We start from the raw sequence: 15,021 nt of genomic DNA, 5'->3' as shown, positions 1-15,021 counted from the left end.
AACAAGGTCCTATTGCATAGCACAGGGAACTATATTCAATATCCTATGATAAACCATAATGGAAAAGTATTTTAAAAAAAGAAGGTACACAGGAATTCCCTGGCAGGCCAGTGGTTAGGACTCCACGTTCTCACTGCCAGTGGCCGAGTTCAATCCCTGGTTGGGGAACTAAGATCCCACAGGCTGCGTGGCGTGGCCAAAAAAAAAAAAAATGTACATATATGTATAACTGAATCACTCTGCCGTACCGCAGTAATTAACACAACATTGTAAGTCAACTGTACTTCAATGAAGAAAAAAAAATTGACACTGTGGTGGTACTGATAAAATGACCATACCTCTCCCTGAGAATTTTTCAATATAACCTTCACATCTTCGCCAGTGCCCCAAGAGTTCTGGTTCTTCCAGATGAGGTCAGTGGGAGGACTGGCTGTGACACCGGCATTTGCAGCCCAGATCTAGAAAAAAAAAGGAAATCAGTCTACACAGAGCCCAGCTCTCCCACATGCCAATAACAACATAATGATGAGACTTTAACACCTTGTAAGAGGACTGATTCTAAAAGTTCCAGAACTATGGCCTAGCTTTAGACTTGCTATATTAACTATCTGCATATCCCATAGAGCTTAGCTAGGCCTCAGCTTCCCAGTCAGATAAATAAAAATGTTGACACACAGGACTCTGAAGTGAAGTTGCCTAGATTCACATGCTAGCTCACCTACATGCCAGCTCACCTTGAGCAAGCTACCTTACTTACCCTCCAATGGGACAGAAATGGTACTGATAATACACGGGACTGTTGTGAAGAAAAATGATTACCCACATGGAGGAAATGGCTGACTCAATGAATATAAGCTCTGTTAGCATTCTATTATTCTACGGGTTTCATGAGCCATCCTTCCGTGTTAGAGCTTTCTACCCCTTCCAATGGTATCCTCCAGCTGCCTATAGCAGGAATTGAGGAGATGACTAACTTCTCTCAAAAGCTTTGCAGCAGACAGCCTATCTAGAATATTCTAATGGAAAGTGGTATATATCCAACCAGAGACAGTGTCATAATACCCCAGTGTCTGAGTCTGAATTCCAAAAAGAATTCAGGAAACAGACAAATAACTCATTAGTCAATGGAAAATATGACTGCTACAGAAATAGGCAAAAGAAACAGAAAGATTTCCCTTTTCATAAGCAGGGAAATTCTGCAACATTTTTTATGTATTTACTGGCAGAAGAGCATTGGTAGAATAGAGAACACTTGAGAGTTAGAAAACCTGGGTTTGTATCATGGACATAACACTACACCTTTACAAACCTCTATGTCCTCACCTGTAGGGACACTACTACCAGTCCTGATCTTTCTAAAAGACCATATGAAAAGATACAGCAAAGTTTTGTACTCCATAAATTGTCTTGCAATATAAAGGGCCATATGATGGCAGAATGAAGACGGGAGATAGTATAAGCAGGTATTTTTTTTAACGGGGAGAAAACCTTATCAATTACTAATTAGGAGAGACCCCTTCCTCTTAAAGTGCTCACTTGAAGCTTCCAGATCTTCCATCACCATTATAAATGGAAAGGGGCAAGAAGCATTACTAGGATAAAACTGAAAAGAGAACTGGATCTGGGCTGACTTTCAGGTTATGTGGAATGTTAATCTAACCTCAAGCTATATTTTTCACTAGTCCATATGGAATCATACAGTTGGTTCAGTGTTTAATAATAATCATAACACGCCAGTAACCTTACTGGGTAATTTAACCTAAAACTAGTATGTCCTAGAGCTGTGTCGTTCAATATGGTAGCCATATGTGGCTTGTGAGCACTTGAAACATGGCTAGTCCCAACTAAGATGTGCTGTAAGGGTATCTCGAAGTGTCAAGATTTAGTTTTTTAAAAAAAAAAAAAAGGGACTTCCCTGGTGGTCCAGTGGTTTAGACTCCACGTTCCCAAAGCAGAGGGCCCGGGTTCAATCCCTGGTCAGGGAACTAGATCCCACATGCCGCAACTAAGATCCTGCATGCCACAACTAAAGATTCCGCATGCTGCAACAAAGATCCTGTGGGTCGCAACTAAGACCCAGCGCAGCCAAATAAATAAATAAATAGATATTTTTTTAAACTGATCTAATAACTTTTATATTCATCAGATGTTGAAATGATAATATTTTAGATATATTGGGTTAAATTTAAAACATAGTTCTAAAGTTAATTTCACATCTTTCTTTTTCACTTGTTTTTAATGTGGCTACAAGAAAATTTAAAATTACATAGTAGTTCCCTTACTTCTGTTCTGGAGTTTTAAACTGATCTTTGCTATTGCCCTGCCTTGTACAATTTTACAGAAATATCACTTATGATTACCACATTCCAAACAGCTTCTTAACACATTTATGCCAACTACCAAAGGAAAAACAATGCCTTACATTTTTTAATGTGAAAATTGAGTTCTCCACTAGACCTATAGAATATATATATCTATTTAGTCACTGAGGAACTGTATCCAGTGGAAAAAGCAGATGATTGGCATAGTGGTTTTATACTTTTAAAGAGATAAAGGGCACGCTCAAATCTGAATCTTCTGAATTAAAAATGTCAGATTCTTTCCATCACATTATGCAGCTTCTGTAAGACACATAATAGGACTGAGCAATTTTCTCTCACTACAATAATTACTAAAGAGAAGAAAAGACAGTGTGGTTAGGATATCTGTTCCAATTTTTACCCGTTATTTCAAAATTAGCATCTGATATTTTCACAATGTGGTGGCAAGTTCTATGAATACACTTTTTAAAAGAGAAGTTCTAACCTGTTTGAGCCTTTGATCTTAAACACTTAGTAAGGTCTGTATCAATCATAAAATCTTAAACATGTATTTAGTATTTTTAAAAAGGAACTGATAAAAGGAGATAGTCACCTCAACTTCTTTAGGGATGAAGGGGGGGTATCAGCTGTTAATTTCTACTGGAGTAGACAAAATAAAAATAATTCAAAGGTCAATTCTTTCACTATTAAAAGTCAATCACCACTCTCAATAACAAAGAATTTTAAAAATCTTTAATAGTACTTGTAATTCCCTAATAATGTCAAAAACATTTTAATGCCCATTTTTAAAATGCTTTTCTTTAAGCCAAAATGGTTTTAATTACTTTAACTATTGGTTAAGACAATGAAGTTAAATTAAATGATGACTAAATTAACTTACTGTAACAGTCTGGCCTGACTTCAGCACATATCTTGAGGTATATTTGTAACTGACTGATGTGTCTCCAATTTTTCTGATCATCTCCCAGCCTCCCATTGGTTGATCCTATTGAAAGAACAAAATAAAACAAGGTCACTTCAAATATACAGAAAGTTATGGAATAATCAAATAAATCAATCCATAGGCAGTTAAACTAAGACAACTTTATGATTGTCTTCCCATGGTTTATATTTTCCTACTATGAAAAGAAAACATGGTTTTGTCATTCAGCAAAACAAAAACTTTGACAATGCTGCAGTTTTAATTATTAAGGTGTTTAATTTTAAAGAGGACAAAACTGCAAGAAAAGGGATGTGAACCAAATTAAATGGTGATATTCAATGCTAGAACAGGTATATAATTTAAATTTACAACACAATCTAGCTTCATAACCACCATTATAAATATCTAATTTTTGATTGCTTTAAGCTTTTAAAATTTACACCATAAAGCTTGGAAAGAGAAGGAAGAAAATATGTCCTTTTTCTTCTTCATCTGTACCACTTCTGCCCATATTTAACTCTTACCTTAAAGCCTAAGGGGCTAAAAAATGGGTCAATGACATAATGAGCCAGTCCCAAGCGCTGGCTATCAACGCTAGCCCGCAGGCTGCCCAGAGCTGCCTGACTCTCCTGAGGAACAGTGCAGGGTATTAAAGCAATTAGCTGAATTAATTTATTTATATCCATCTCTAACTCAAAGACAGGAGTAAACAAGGCTGAGAGCCAGCTCCAGAATAGCTCCACAAAGCACAGCCAAACTACTGCAATGGAGTAGCAGAGGCTACTCTGTTCTTTAGTTTCTAAAGTCGTGACTAAGAGGGCTTAGAACCTATGCTCTTCCACATCAGGACTGCTAAAGCTCCTTTGCCCATCCAAAGTATTTATTCATCCACATGCAAGCCAGTTTCAATAGCTTTGGTGAGAAAAGGAGTGATTTTACAAACATTTTACAAATCCTGAACGTGCTTCTGGAAGTAACATCCATCCCACTGCATCCCCACTACACCTCAGACCTGCCTTCCTCTGGCATCACCTGATACCCCTTCACAACCCCAGCTCAATGATGCCTAGCCAGGATCTTCCCAAGACCTCCACTACTGAGCTCTCGAAAGCCCCAGAGCAAAAGTTCAGAATTCCCTGCTATGAATATTTTGTTTACTTTTTTTTTTTCCTTCGGTACGCAGGCCTCTCACTGCTGTAGCCTCTCCCGTTGCGGAGCACAGGCTCCGGACACGCAGGCTCAGCGGCCATGGCTCACGGGCCCAGCCACTCCACAGCATGCGGTATCTTCCCGGACCGGGGCACGAACCCGTGTCCCCTGCATCGGCAGGCGGACTCTCAACCACTGCGCCACCAGGGAAGACTTTATGTTTACTTTTAAACAAATAATTTCAAGATAGGGCTTCATACTAGTCTTGATATAAATTAAATCAGTACTATTCATTCATTTATTTAGAGAGAAAAACACTCTCTACACGTGTCCAAGTCTGGGCTCGTATTTCCTTCCTTCCATCTGGAAAGAATATCTACCATCTATACCCATAATCTAACTTCTTCACAAATCTGGCTAGGTAGGACAGGGAATATTAATAATTCATCCTTAGGAAGGCCACGGTGACAAAATGACCAGATGTGAAAAAAAGCCCTGGCTCTCTAAAGAAGAGCTAAAGAATAAAATCTTTAAACTACTAAGCGCACCATCCCTCTTCCTCCTCCTATTTAAATTCATACTACACTTCATGAATTTAGGTTAAAAAGGAGAGGGAAACTCTTATTCCACAAAGACTGAATCCAAATAAAGGCTGAGGAGTTATTACAACTGCAAGACACCAATCAGCAAAGCCACGCTGACCAAAAAGGGGTCTGTGTTTCCACCTGTTCGGAAGTGTTCTTCAAACGGATAAATTTCCCATCAACATCTATCTCTTCAATGCAGACATTCCCAGTGGCTGAGGCAGAATGAGAGATGCTGACACTACTGCTGGCCTCGGATTCTTCCACGTCCACTCTCTTCCGCTTCCCTCTGGTTGTACGCACGCTGCGACTCGAGGATGCGCGTGATACTGTCACACGGGAAGAAGGGCTCGGAGAGAGCTTCAATCTACATGGAGGAATAAAACATTCTAATTAAGAAACACATATGCCCTTCCTACCTTAAAAAAAAAAAGGGTATTAATATCCTGCACATGCATTACTAAAACATTAATGACAATCTGTTAGACAAAGCCAACATACATCTTAACGAAGAGAAACTTATTTGTGCTACAATGCCCACTGTCATAATACTTTTTTTTTTCTTTTTAAAAAAATATTATTTGAATGTTTTAGGTAGGAATAGACTATAACCATAATGCAGGAAGTTTGGAAAACCAGGGGGTGGGGAGATGAGGGGAGGACACTGGGGTGAACATGTCATCTACCACCACCCTACCACAACCCCTGTTACATTTAGTATACTTTCCTTAAGTTTTTCATACCTGCATTTTCTTTTTACAAAATTACAATCACAATGCATACAATACTGAAAATAAATGGCTTTTCTTCTAAATCAGACACTTTCCCTTTGGAACTTTTTTCTCAGAAAAGGTATAAAAGGATTAATACACTAATGAGATTTGAAAAATAAGTATAAAGTCTCTTTCAGCAAATCTGATATTTTGCAACATATTAAATTATCAAAACATTTTAATTCTTAAAGGAAAGACTCTATCCTGACACAGTTCAACTCTATCCTGACAGAGTTCAGCATTTAAAATAATAAGACTGCTTGAACATCTTCTATTGTTGAGGTAAAAGTATGACCTATTACTACCTATCTCTATAGCTAGGTATTAAAAGAAACAAGAAAATATTTAAAGTTGCCTTAATTGTCAAAAGAAAAAAAAAACCTATTTACTTTTCTTTAAATAGAAAGGGTGGGGCAAAAAGCAGACTATGAGGTAGGGTGACAACTAAGTTACTCACCTCTCTTCTTCGCCTTCTAAGAGCTTCCTGTACGCACTGATTTCCATGTCCAGGGCTAACTTTACATCAAGGAGTTGTTCATAATCGTTCAGCTGTTGCTGCATCTGATCCCGTATTTCTGCCATCTCTCTCTCTTTGTCAGACAGCATGCGGCGAGAGTTGTCTCTTTCTTTAGCAAGCAAGTCCTCCAACTCTTGAATCCTCTCCAAACATGCTCTAGACTTAAGATTCAAGGGAACACATTTACTTTCTAGGAACATTCCAACATTAGCACAAGGCAGCTATTCTAAACTATTTCCTGGACTGGAACAAATCCAATCTCTGACATCAGAATCCAAGAAAATTTTTATTTTAAGAAATTAAAAACCAAAATTTCAATTTCTCCAATACAAAATACAACCCTCAGGAAAGTTTTATCTTATAAAAAGGCTAGAAAAAGATATATTCATCAAATGTGTCATAAATGTACATATAATTTTTCTTTACTTGACCAAATAAAACAAAATTGTAAGCTGTGGTTTTAGTAAAAGTCAAGTCTGGCTCCCCTACAAACCATTTAGCTCAAAAGTATAAAGTAACAACAGTAAAGAATCAAAAGATAGAAAACTCATTGAAAAGAAACATAGTATCTTTTGGAAAATTGCTGGAACTATTCAGAAACTGAAGAAAAGCGATTCCCGCTACCACTTTAGAACTGTTGTTCTTTCCCATGCTCAATCAGCATACAAAGACTATATGATATATGGTAGTCTGGAAATATTATTGTAAACATAGAAACTTCATATTTGGTATTAAAAAAATGAAAAAATCACACATCCTATACCAAAAGGTTCATCTTAGAAACCCTGTGGTTCACTAGGTAACTATTCATCTCTATTTCTCCAAAACAGAATTCATCTCCATAACCTCAGAAAATAACAAAGGTAATCAACTCAGAAAGACTGATGTATAGCTTAGGCCCTTAAATCACAAGTACCTGCGCATCAAAGCAGGAGAGAAAGGGCACATACTGTACAAATGTTAAATCTAGAAGGCTAAAGATAAAAAGGAGCTCTATGTTATGCAGAAACACTGCACTCCAGGTTAGTGAATTTATTTCTCACAGGGGTACAGATTTAAAAATTTGAAACTGCTTTGCATGTATACTGGGGCTGGACAAATAAGTAAACGGCATGGCAGAAACCAGGTTTCTTACTCTCAGAGAGCAGTTACAGGTAAGCAAGGAAGGAAGCCAAAAGTGAACCCAGTGGTACAGGGTTAGAGTCAGAGACACATATATAAACTCCTGGTTACCTTAATATAAACACAAGTGGACAGAGATACAACTACAGATAAATGTGTAAACATGGGTTAGCATATACACATTACCTAGCTCCGCCCACAAGCAGGCCTAGAAGCAATGACACCCCAATACCAATGAGCATACTCAGTGCCCAGATCTTAATCCCTAGATGCCACTCTCCAATTAAAAAGAACCAGGGCTATTTGCAGAAATAGCTGATTCTAGTGCTGGGGCAGGGAAAATACAAGATGAGCCTAGAGCATCTTATAGAACCAGAAAGTAAAGAAGTGCTCAAAAAAAGGGGGAACATGGTAGCCAATCTGACAGAACTCCTTATAGCCAAAGCTAGAACAATCTGAGCCAATAAAACAATGTAGTATTCGCTATTATATTATAAAAACATTTTATAAAAACATTTCCATGAATTCATACTGATATAAACAAATGAATAAATAAATAAATATACAAATAGGGGGAAAAAGATGAATATTTACAAAAGAGTTCCATTTCATAAAGGTGAATACTTTCTTCAGGATGTGGAGCTAAATTCCTGCCCTTTACCCTTGAGAGTGGGATGGACTTAGTGACATGCTTCCCAAGAACAGAGTATGGAAAGGCAAAAATAGTAACTTAACAGTGGAGAAACCTGGCAAACACTGTCTTAATCAATGATGAGGGTTAACATCACCAGTGACGTTGTGTGTATGTCATGTAATCCCTGATATGATGTAACAAGAAGGGCACTTAAAATCTGTAACCCCAGGCTGATCATGAGAAAAGCACCAGACAAACTTAGATTGGGGGACAGTCTACAGGATACCTGGCCAGTTCTTCTCAAGACTGTCAAGGTCATGAAAAACAAAGAAAGCCTAAGAAACTGTCACAGACCAGAGGAGACTTACAGAGACCTGTGGTATCCTAATACACAAAAACTACAGTAATAGAAAATCTGGTTAAATCCAAACAGCCTAGAGTCTAGTTGATAGTAATGTACCAATGTCAGTGTCTTAGTTTTGACAAATGAACCACAGTCACCTAAGATGCTAACAATGGGGGAAAACTCAGGGAGGGAGATAAGGGAACTAACTGTCTGAACCAGCTTTCTAACTTTTCTATAAATCTACAATTATGCCAAAATAAAAAGGTTATTTAAAAAATAATCAACCAGGGACTTCCCTGGTGGCGCAGTGGTTAAAAATCCGCCTGCCAACGCAGGGGACTTCGATCCCTGGTCGGGGAAGATCCCACATGCCACGGAGCAACTAAGCCTGTGCACCACAACTTCTGAGCCTGTGCTCTAGAGCCCACGCACCACAACTACTGAAGCCGGTGCACCCTAGAACCCACACGCCGCAACTACTGAGCCCACGCGCCGCAACTACTGAAGACAGCACGCTCTAGGGTCCGCATGCTGCAACTACTGAAGCCCACGTTCCTAGAAACCATGCTCTGCAACAAGAGAAGCCACCACATTGCGAAGCCTGCACACTGCAATAAAGAGTAGCTGCCGCTCACTACAACTAGAGAAAGCCCATGCACAGCAACGAAGACCCAACACAGCCAAAAAAATTTTTTTAATTAAAAAAAAAAATCAACCAATCAATTTATTAAAATCCAGACACTTTCTATATCAGAAGCAGGCATTCATCTCAAGAGTGATACTAAACAAAATCCTGCCTCAGAGAACTTGCATTTAACTGCATTTGCAAAAAAACAGGCTATAAACTGAGAAATCTATTTTTTCTCCCTCTCAGGCTTATTTTTTTTTTTTTGGAGGAAGAAAATATAAGAAGTGTAAAATGTGTCCTCTTTGGGAACTCCGTGGCGGTCCAGTGGTTAGGATTCCTCACTTCCACTGCAGGGGGCACGGGTTTGATCCCTGGTCGGGGAACTAACATCCCACAGGGCACAAGGTGTGGCCAAAAAAATAAATACAACGTCTCCTCTTCAATCTCTTCACTTTTATCTCCCATGTGGGAGAGACAGATGGGCAACAAGGTGGAATCTAAAGGGACATAAACCACCCAAGATTCAGACTTAACTTCTGAGCCTCAATGTGTAAACACCAAAATGTCTCTATTTGTCTGCCTTTGATGTTATAGAGTTCTTTAAGAGGGAAAAATCACAATCTAGGTATAAATAAGTTTTAAAGTTACTCTAAGTCATTTTGTATTTTAAATAGAAATAGTTAAATATAGTTTAAATAGCTGCTCTACACCTGCTTTGTAGTGAAATACAAAGAACACAACATGAGAGATAGACCTAGATTCTTCTTCCTGATTCTGCCATCAACTGTAACGTATCTCACTAAACTGGTATCCACATTAGGAAAATGAAGAGGTCTAACTAAACTATCTGTTAAGATTCTGCCTGTAACTCTACGGGCAGATAGAGTTCATATTTTACTAACTGGTTTCTAATGGTCTTGGGTTTTCTTTGTTTTAAAGTATGTAAAATAACTGTACCAGTTTATTATGATCTAGCTGCAACAGAAGTTTCCAGAGTTCAGGTGTTAGAAAAAAAAAAGTACACGTGCTTTCAAAGCGCCACTGGAGACTCTTTTGCCACTCAAACAGTCTCTGACCAATCAATTAATTTGGCCAAAGTCAAACATCTAGATAGAAATGAAACAAATGCTATAAGCAATGTATGAAACTCCTAATTCCAAAACATAATAACACTATCATATATATATCTTAAAAAATATTTTCTAAGTCAGCATTTTAAAGGCTATGTCAGGAAGATCTTCAAGATGGCAGAGGAGTAAGACATGGAGACCACCTTCCTCCCCACAGATACATCAGAAATACATCTACATGTGGAACAACTCCTACAGAACACCTACTGAACACTGGCAGAAGACCTCAGACCTCCCGAAAGGCAAGAAACTCCCCACGTACCTGGGTAGGGCAAAAGAAAAAACAGAGACAATAGAATAGGGATGGGACCTGCACCAGTGGGACGGAGCTGTGAAGGAGGAAAAGCTTCCACACACTAGGAAGCCCCTTCACTGGGGGAGTCAAGGGGGTGGGTCGGGGGGGGGAAGCTTTGCAGCCACAAAGGAGAGCACAGCAACAGGGGTGCAGAGGGCAAAGCAGAGAGATTCCCACACAGAGGATCAGTGCCGACCAGCACTCACCAGCCCGAGACGTTTGTCTGCTCACCTGCCAGGACAGGAGGGGGCTGAGAGCTGAGGCTCAGGCTTCGGAGGCCAGATCCCAGGGAAAGGACTGGTGTTGGCTGCGTGAACACAGCCTAAAGGGGGCTAGTGTGCCACAGCTAGCTGGGAGGGAGTCCGGGAAAAAGTCTGCACCTGCCTAAGAGGCAAGGGACCATTGTTTCTGGGTGCGTGAGAAGAGGGGATTCAGGGCACCACCTAAACGAGCTCCAGAGATGGGCGTGAGCCACAGCTATCAGCGCGGACACAAGAGACGGGCATGAAACGCTAAGGCCGCTGCTGTAGCCAACAAGAAGGCTGTGTGGGGCTTCCCTGGTGGCGCAGTGGTTGGGGGTCCACCTGCCGATGCTGTAGCCAACAAGAAGGCTGTGTGGGGCTTCCCTGGTGGCGCAGTGGTTGGGGGCCCACCTGCCGGTGCGGGGGGCGCGGGTTCGTGCCCCGATCCGGGAGGGTCCCGCGTGCCGCGGAGCGGCTGGGCCCGTGGGCCGGGGCCGATGGGCCTGCGCGTCCGGAGCCTGTGCTCCTCAGCGGGAGAGGCCGCAGCGGTGAGAGGCCCGCATACCGCTAAAAAAAACAAAAAACGAACAAACAAAAAAAGAAGGCTGTGTGCAAGCACAGGTCACTATCCACACCTCCCCTCCTGGGAGACTGTGCAGCCCACCACTGCCAGGGTCCCGGGATCCAGGGACAACTTCCCCGGGAGAACGAATGGCGCGCCACAGGCTGTTGCAACGTCACGCTGGCACCTGCCACCGCAGGCTCGCCCCACGTTCCATACCCCTCCCTCCCCGCCGCCTGAGTGACCCAGAATCCCCGAATCAGCTGCTACTTTAACCCTGTCCTGTCTGAGCAAAGAACAGACACCCTCAGGCGACCTACACAAAGAGGCAGGGCCAACTCCAAAGCTAAACCCCAGGAGCTGTGCGAACAAAGAATAGAAAGGGAAATTTCCCCCAGAAGCATCATGAGCATCAGATTAAATCTCCACAATCAACTTGTTGTACCCTGCATCTGTGGAATACCTGAACAGACAACGAATCATCCAAAATTGAGGCGGTGGACATCAGGAGCAACTGTAGACTTGGGGTTTGCTTTCTGCATCTAATTTTTTTTCTGGTTTTACGTTTATCTTAGTTTACTATTTAGAGTTTATCATTGGTAGATTTGTTTATTGATTTGGCTGCTCTCTTCATTTTTACATATATATATATATAGATATATACAATTTTTTTCTTTTTCTCTTTTTCTGACTGTGTATGTGTATGCTTCTTTGTGAGATTTTGTCTGTACAGCTTTGCTTTTACCATTTGTCCTAGGGTTCTGTCTGTTTTCTTTTTTATTAGTATAGTTTTTTGTTTTTGTTCTTCTCTACTTGTTATCATTGGTGGATTTGTTTTTTGGTTTGGTTGCTCTCTTCTTACTTTTTTTTATTACTTTTTAATTTTATTTTATTTTTAATAATTTTTTTATTTTTTTAAATAACTTTATTTTTTCTTCTTTCTTTTCTTTGAATTTTATTTATTTTTTTTATATGGCAGGTTCTTCTTAGTTTTCCATTTTATACATATTAGTGTATATATGTCAATCCCAATCTCCCAGTTCATCACACCACCACCACCACCCCCTGCCACATTCTCTTTCTTTCCTTTTTTCTCCTTTTTCCTCTGAGCCGTGTGGCTACAGGGTCTTGGTGCTCCAGCCAGGTGTCAGGCCTTTCCCTCTGAGGTGGGAGAGCCAAGTTCAGGACATTGGTCCACCAGAGACCTCTCGGCTCCATGTAATATCAAACAGCATAAGCTCTGCCAGAGATCACCATCTCAATGCTAAGACCCAGCTCCACTCAACGAAATGCTAAGACCCAGCTCCACTCAACGACCAGCAAGCTCCAGTGATGGACACCCTATGCCTAACAACTAGCAAGACAGGAACACAACCCCACCCATTAGCAGAGAGGCTGATTAAAATCATAATAAGTTCACAGACACCCCAAAACACACCACTGGATGTGGTCCTGCCCACCAGAAAAACAAAATCCAGCCTCATCCACCAGAGCACAGGCACTAATCCCCTCCACCAGGAAGCCTGCACAACCCACTGAACCAACCTTAGCCACTGGGAGCAGACACCAAAAACAACGGGAACTACGAGCCTGCAGTCTCTGAAAAGGAGACCCCAAACACAGTAAGGTAAGTAAAATGAGAAAACAAAGAAACATACAGCAGATGAAGGAGCAAGGTGAAAACCCACCAGACCAGACAAATGAAGAGGAAATAAGCAGTCTACCTGAAAAAGAATTCAGAGGAATGACAGTAAAGATGATCCAAAATCTTAGAAATAGAATGGAGAACACACAAAAAATGTTTAACAAAGACCTAGAAAAATTAAAGAACAAAACAAACAATGATGAACAACACAATAAATGAAATTAAAAATTCTCTAGAAGGAATCAATAGCAGAATAACTGAGGCAGAAGAACGGATAAGGGAACTGGAAGATAAAATAGTGGAAATAACTACCGCAGAGCAGAATAAAGAAAAAAGAATGAAAATAATTGAGGATGGTCTCCGAGACCTCTGGGACAACATTAAACGCAACAACATTTGAATTACAGGGTCCCAGAAAAAGGAGAAAAAGAAAGGGACTGAGAAAATATTTGAAGAGATTATAGTTGAAAACTTCCCTAACATGGGAAAGGAAATAGTGAATCAAGTCCAGGAAGTGCAGAGAGTCCCATACAGGATAAATCCAAGGAGAAACACGTCAAGACACATATTAATCAAATTATCAAAAATTATATACAAAGAAAAAATATTAAAAGCAGCAAGGGGAAAGCAACAAATAACATACAAGGGAATCCCCATAAGGTTAACAGCTGATCTTTCAGCAGAAACTCTGCAAGCCAGAAGGGAGTGGCAGGACATATTTAAAGAGATGAAAGGGAAAAACCTACAACCAAGATTACTCTACCCAGCAAAGATCTCATTCAGATTAATAGGAACATACATATTGATAATTACCTTAAATGTAAATGGATTAAATGCTCCCACCAAAAGACACAGACTGGCTGAATGGATACAAAAACGAGACCCATATATATGCTGTCTACAAGAGACCCACTTCAGACCTAGGGACACATACAGACTGAAAGTGAGGGGATGGAAAAAGATATTCCATGCAAATGGAAATCAGAAGAAAGCTGGAGTAGCAATTCTCATATCAGACAAAATAGACTTTAAAGTAAAAACTATAACAAGAGACAAAGAAGGACACTATATAATGATCAAGGGATCGATCCATGAAGAAGATATAACAATTGTAAATATTTATGCACCCAACATAGGAGCACCTCAATACATAAGGCAAATACTAACAGCCATAAAAGGGGAAATCGACAGTAACACAATCATAGTAGGGGACTTCAACACCCCACTTTCACCAATGGACAGATCATCCAAAATGAAAATAAATAAGGAAACACAAGCTTTAAATGATGCATTAAACAAGATGGACTTAACTGATATTTATAGGACATGGCATCCAAAATCAACAGAATACATTTTCTTCTCAAGTGCTCACGGAACATTCTCCAGGATAGATCATATCTTGGGTCACAAATCGAGCCTTGGTAAATTTAAGAAAATTGAAATCATATCAAGTATCTTTTCCGAACAATTAGAAATGAAAAAGGAGAAGTAACAACTGACACTGCAGAAATACAAAGGATCATGAGAGATTACCACAAGCAAGTATATGCCAATAAAATGGACAACCTGGAAGAAATGGACAAATTCGTAGAAAAGCACAACCTTCCAAGACTGAACCAGGAAGAAACAGAAGAATTTAAACAGACCAATCGCAAGCACTGAAATTGAGACTGTGATTAAAAATCTTCCAACAAACAAAAGCCCAGGACCAGATGGCTTCACAGGTGAATTCTATCAAACATTTAGAGACGAGCTAACACCTAGCTGTCTCAAACTCTTCCAAAATATAGCAGAGGGAGGAACACTCCCAAATTCATTCTATGAGGCCACCATCACCCTGATACCAAAACCAGACTAAGTCGTCACAAAGAAAGAAAACTACAGGTCAATATCACTGCTCATCACTGATGAACATAGATGCAAAAATGCTCAACAAAATACTAGCAAACAGAATCCAACAGCACATTAAAAGGATCATACAGCATGATCAAGTGGGGTTTATCCCAGGAATGCAAGGATTCTTCAATATACACAAATCAATCAATGTGATAAACCATATTAACAAACTGGAGAATAAAAACCATATGATCATCTCAATAGATGCAGAAAAAGCTTTTGACAAAATTTAACACCGATTTATGATAAAAACTC

The 15,021-nt window shown here is 39.9% G+C and overlaps 1 protein-coding gene across 1 annotated transcript in view; it reads right to left on the bottom strand.

Moving 5' to 3' along the window:
* Positions 1 to 15,021, bottom strand: part of LMNB1 (lamin B1) — a 64,397-nt gene that overhangs the window by 5,186 nt on the left and 44,190 nt on the right. Inside the window, exons 7-10 of the mRNA XM_024120630.3 lie at positions 6,207 to 6,427; positions 5,118 to 5,343; positions 3,202 to 3,306; positions 339 to 458 (exon numbers count right to left, since the gene is read on the bottom strand). Of these exons, the coding sequence (XP_023976398.1) occupies positions 339 to 458; positions 3,202 to 3,306; positions 5,118 to 5,343; positions 6,207 to 6,427 (672 nt within the window). The remainder of the gene's footprint in view (positions 1 to 338; positions 459 to 3,201; positions 3,307 to 5,117; positions 5,344 to 6,206; positions 6,428 to 15,021) is intronic.

Source organism: Physeter macrocephalus, chromosome 8 (genome assembly GCF_002837175.3).
Source record: "Physeter macrocephalus isolate SW-GA chromosome 8, ASM283717v5, whole genome shotgun sequence".
NCBI classification, from domain to species: Eukaryota; Metazoa; Chordata; class Mammalia; order Artiodactyla; family Physeteridae; genus Physeter; species Physeter macrocephalus.
Note: the sequence above shows the minus strand (reverse complement) of the source record. Positions and strands in the feature narration are given on the sequence as shown.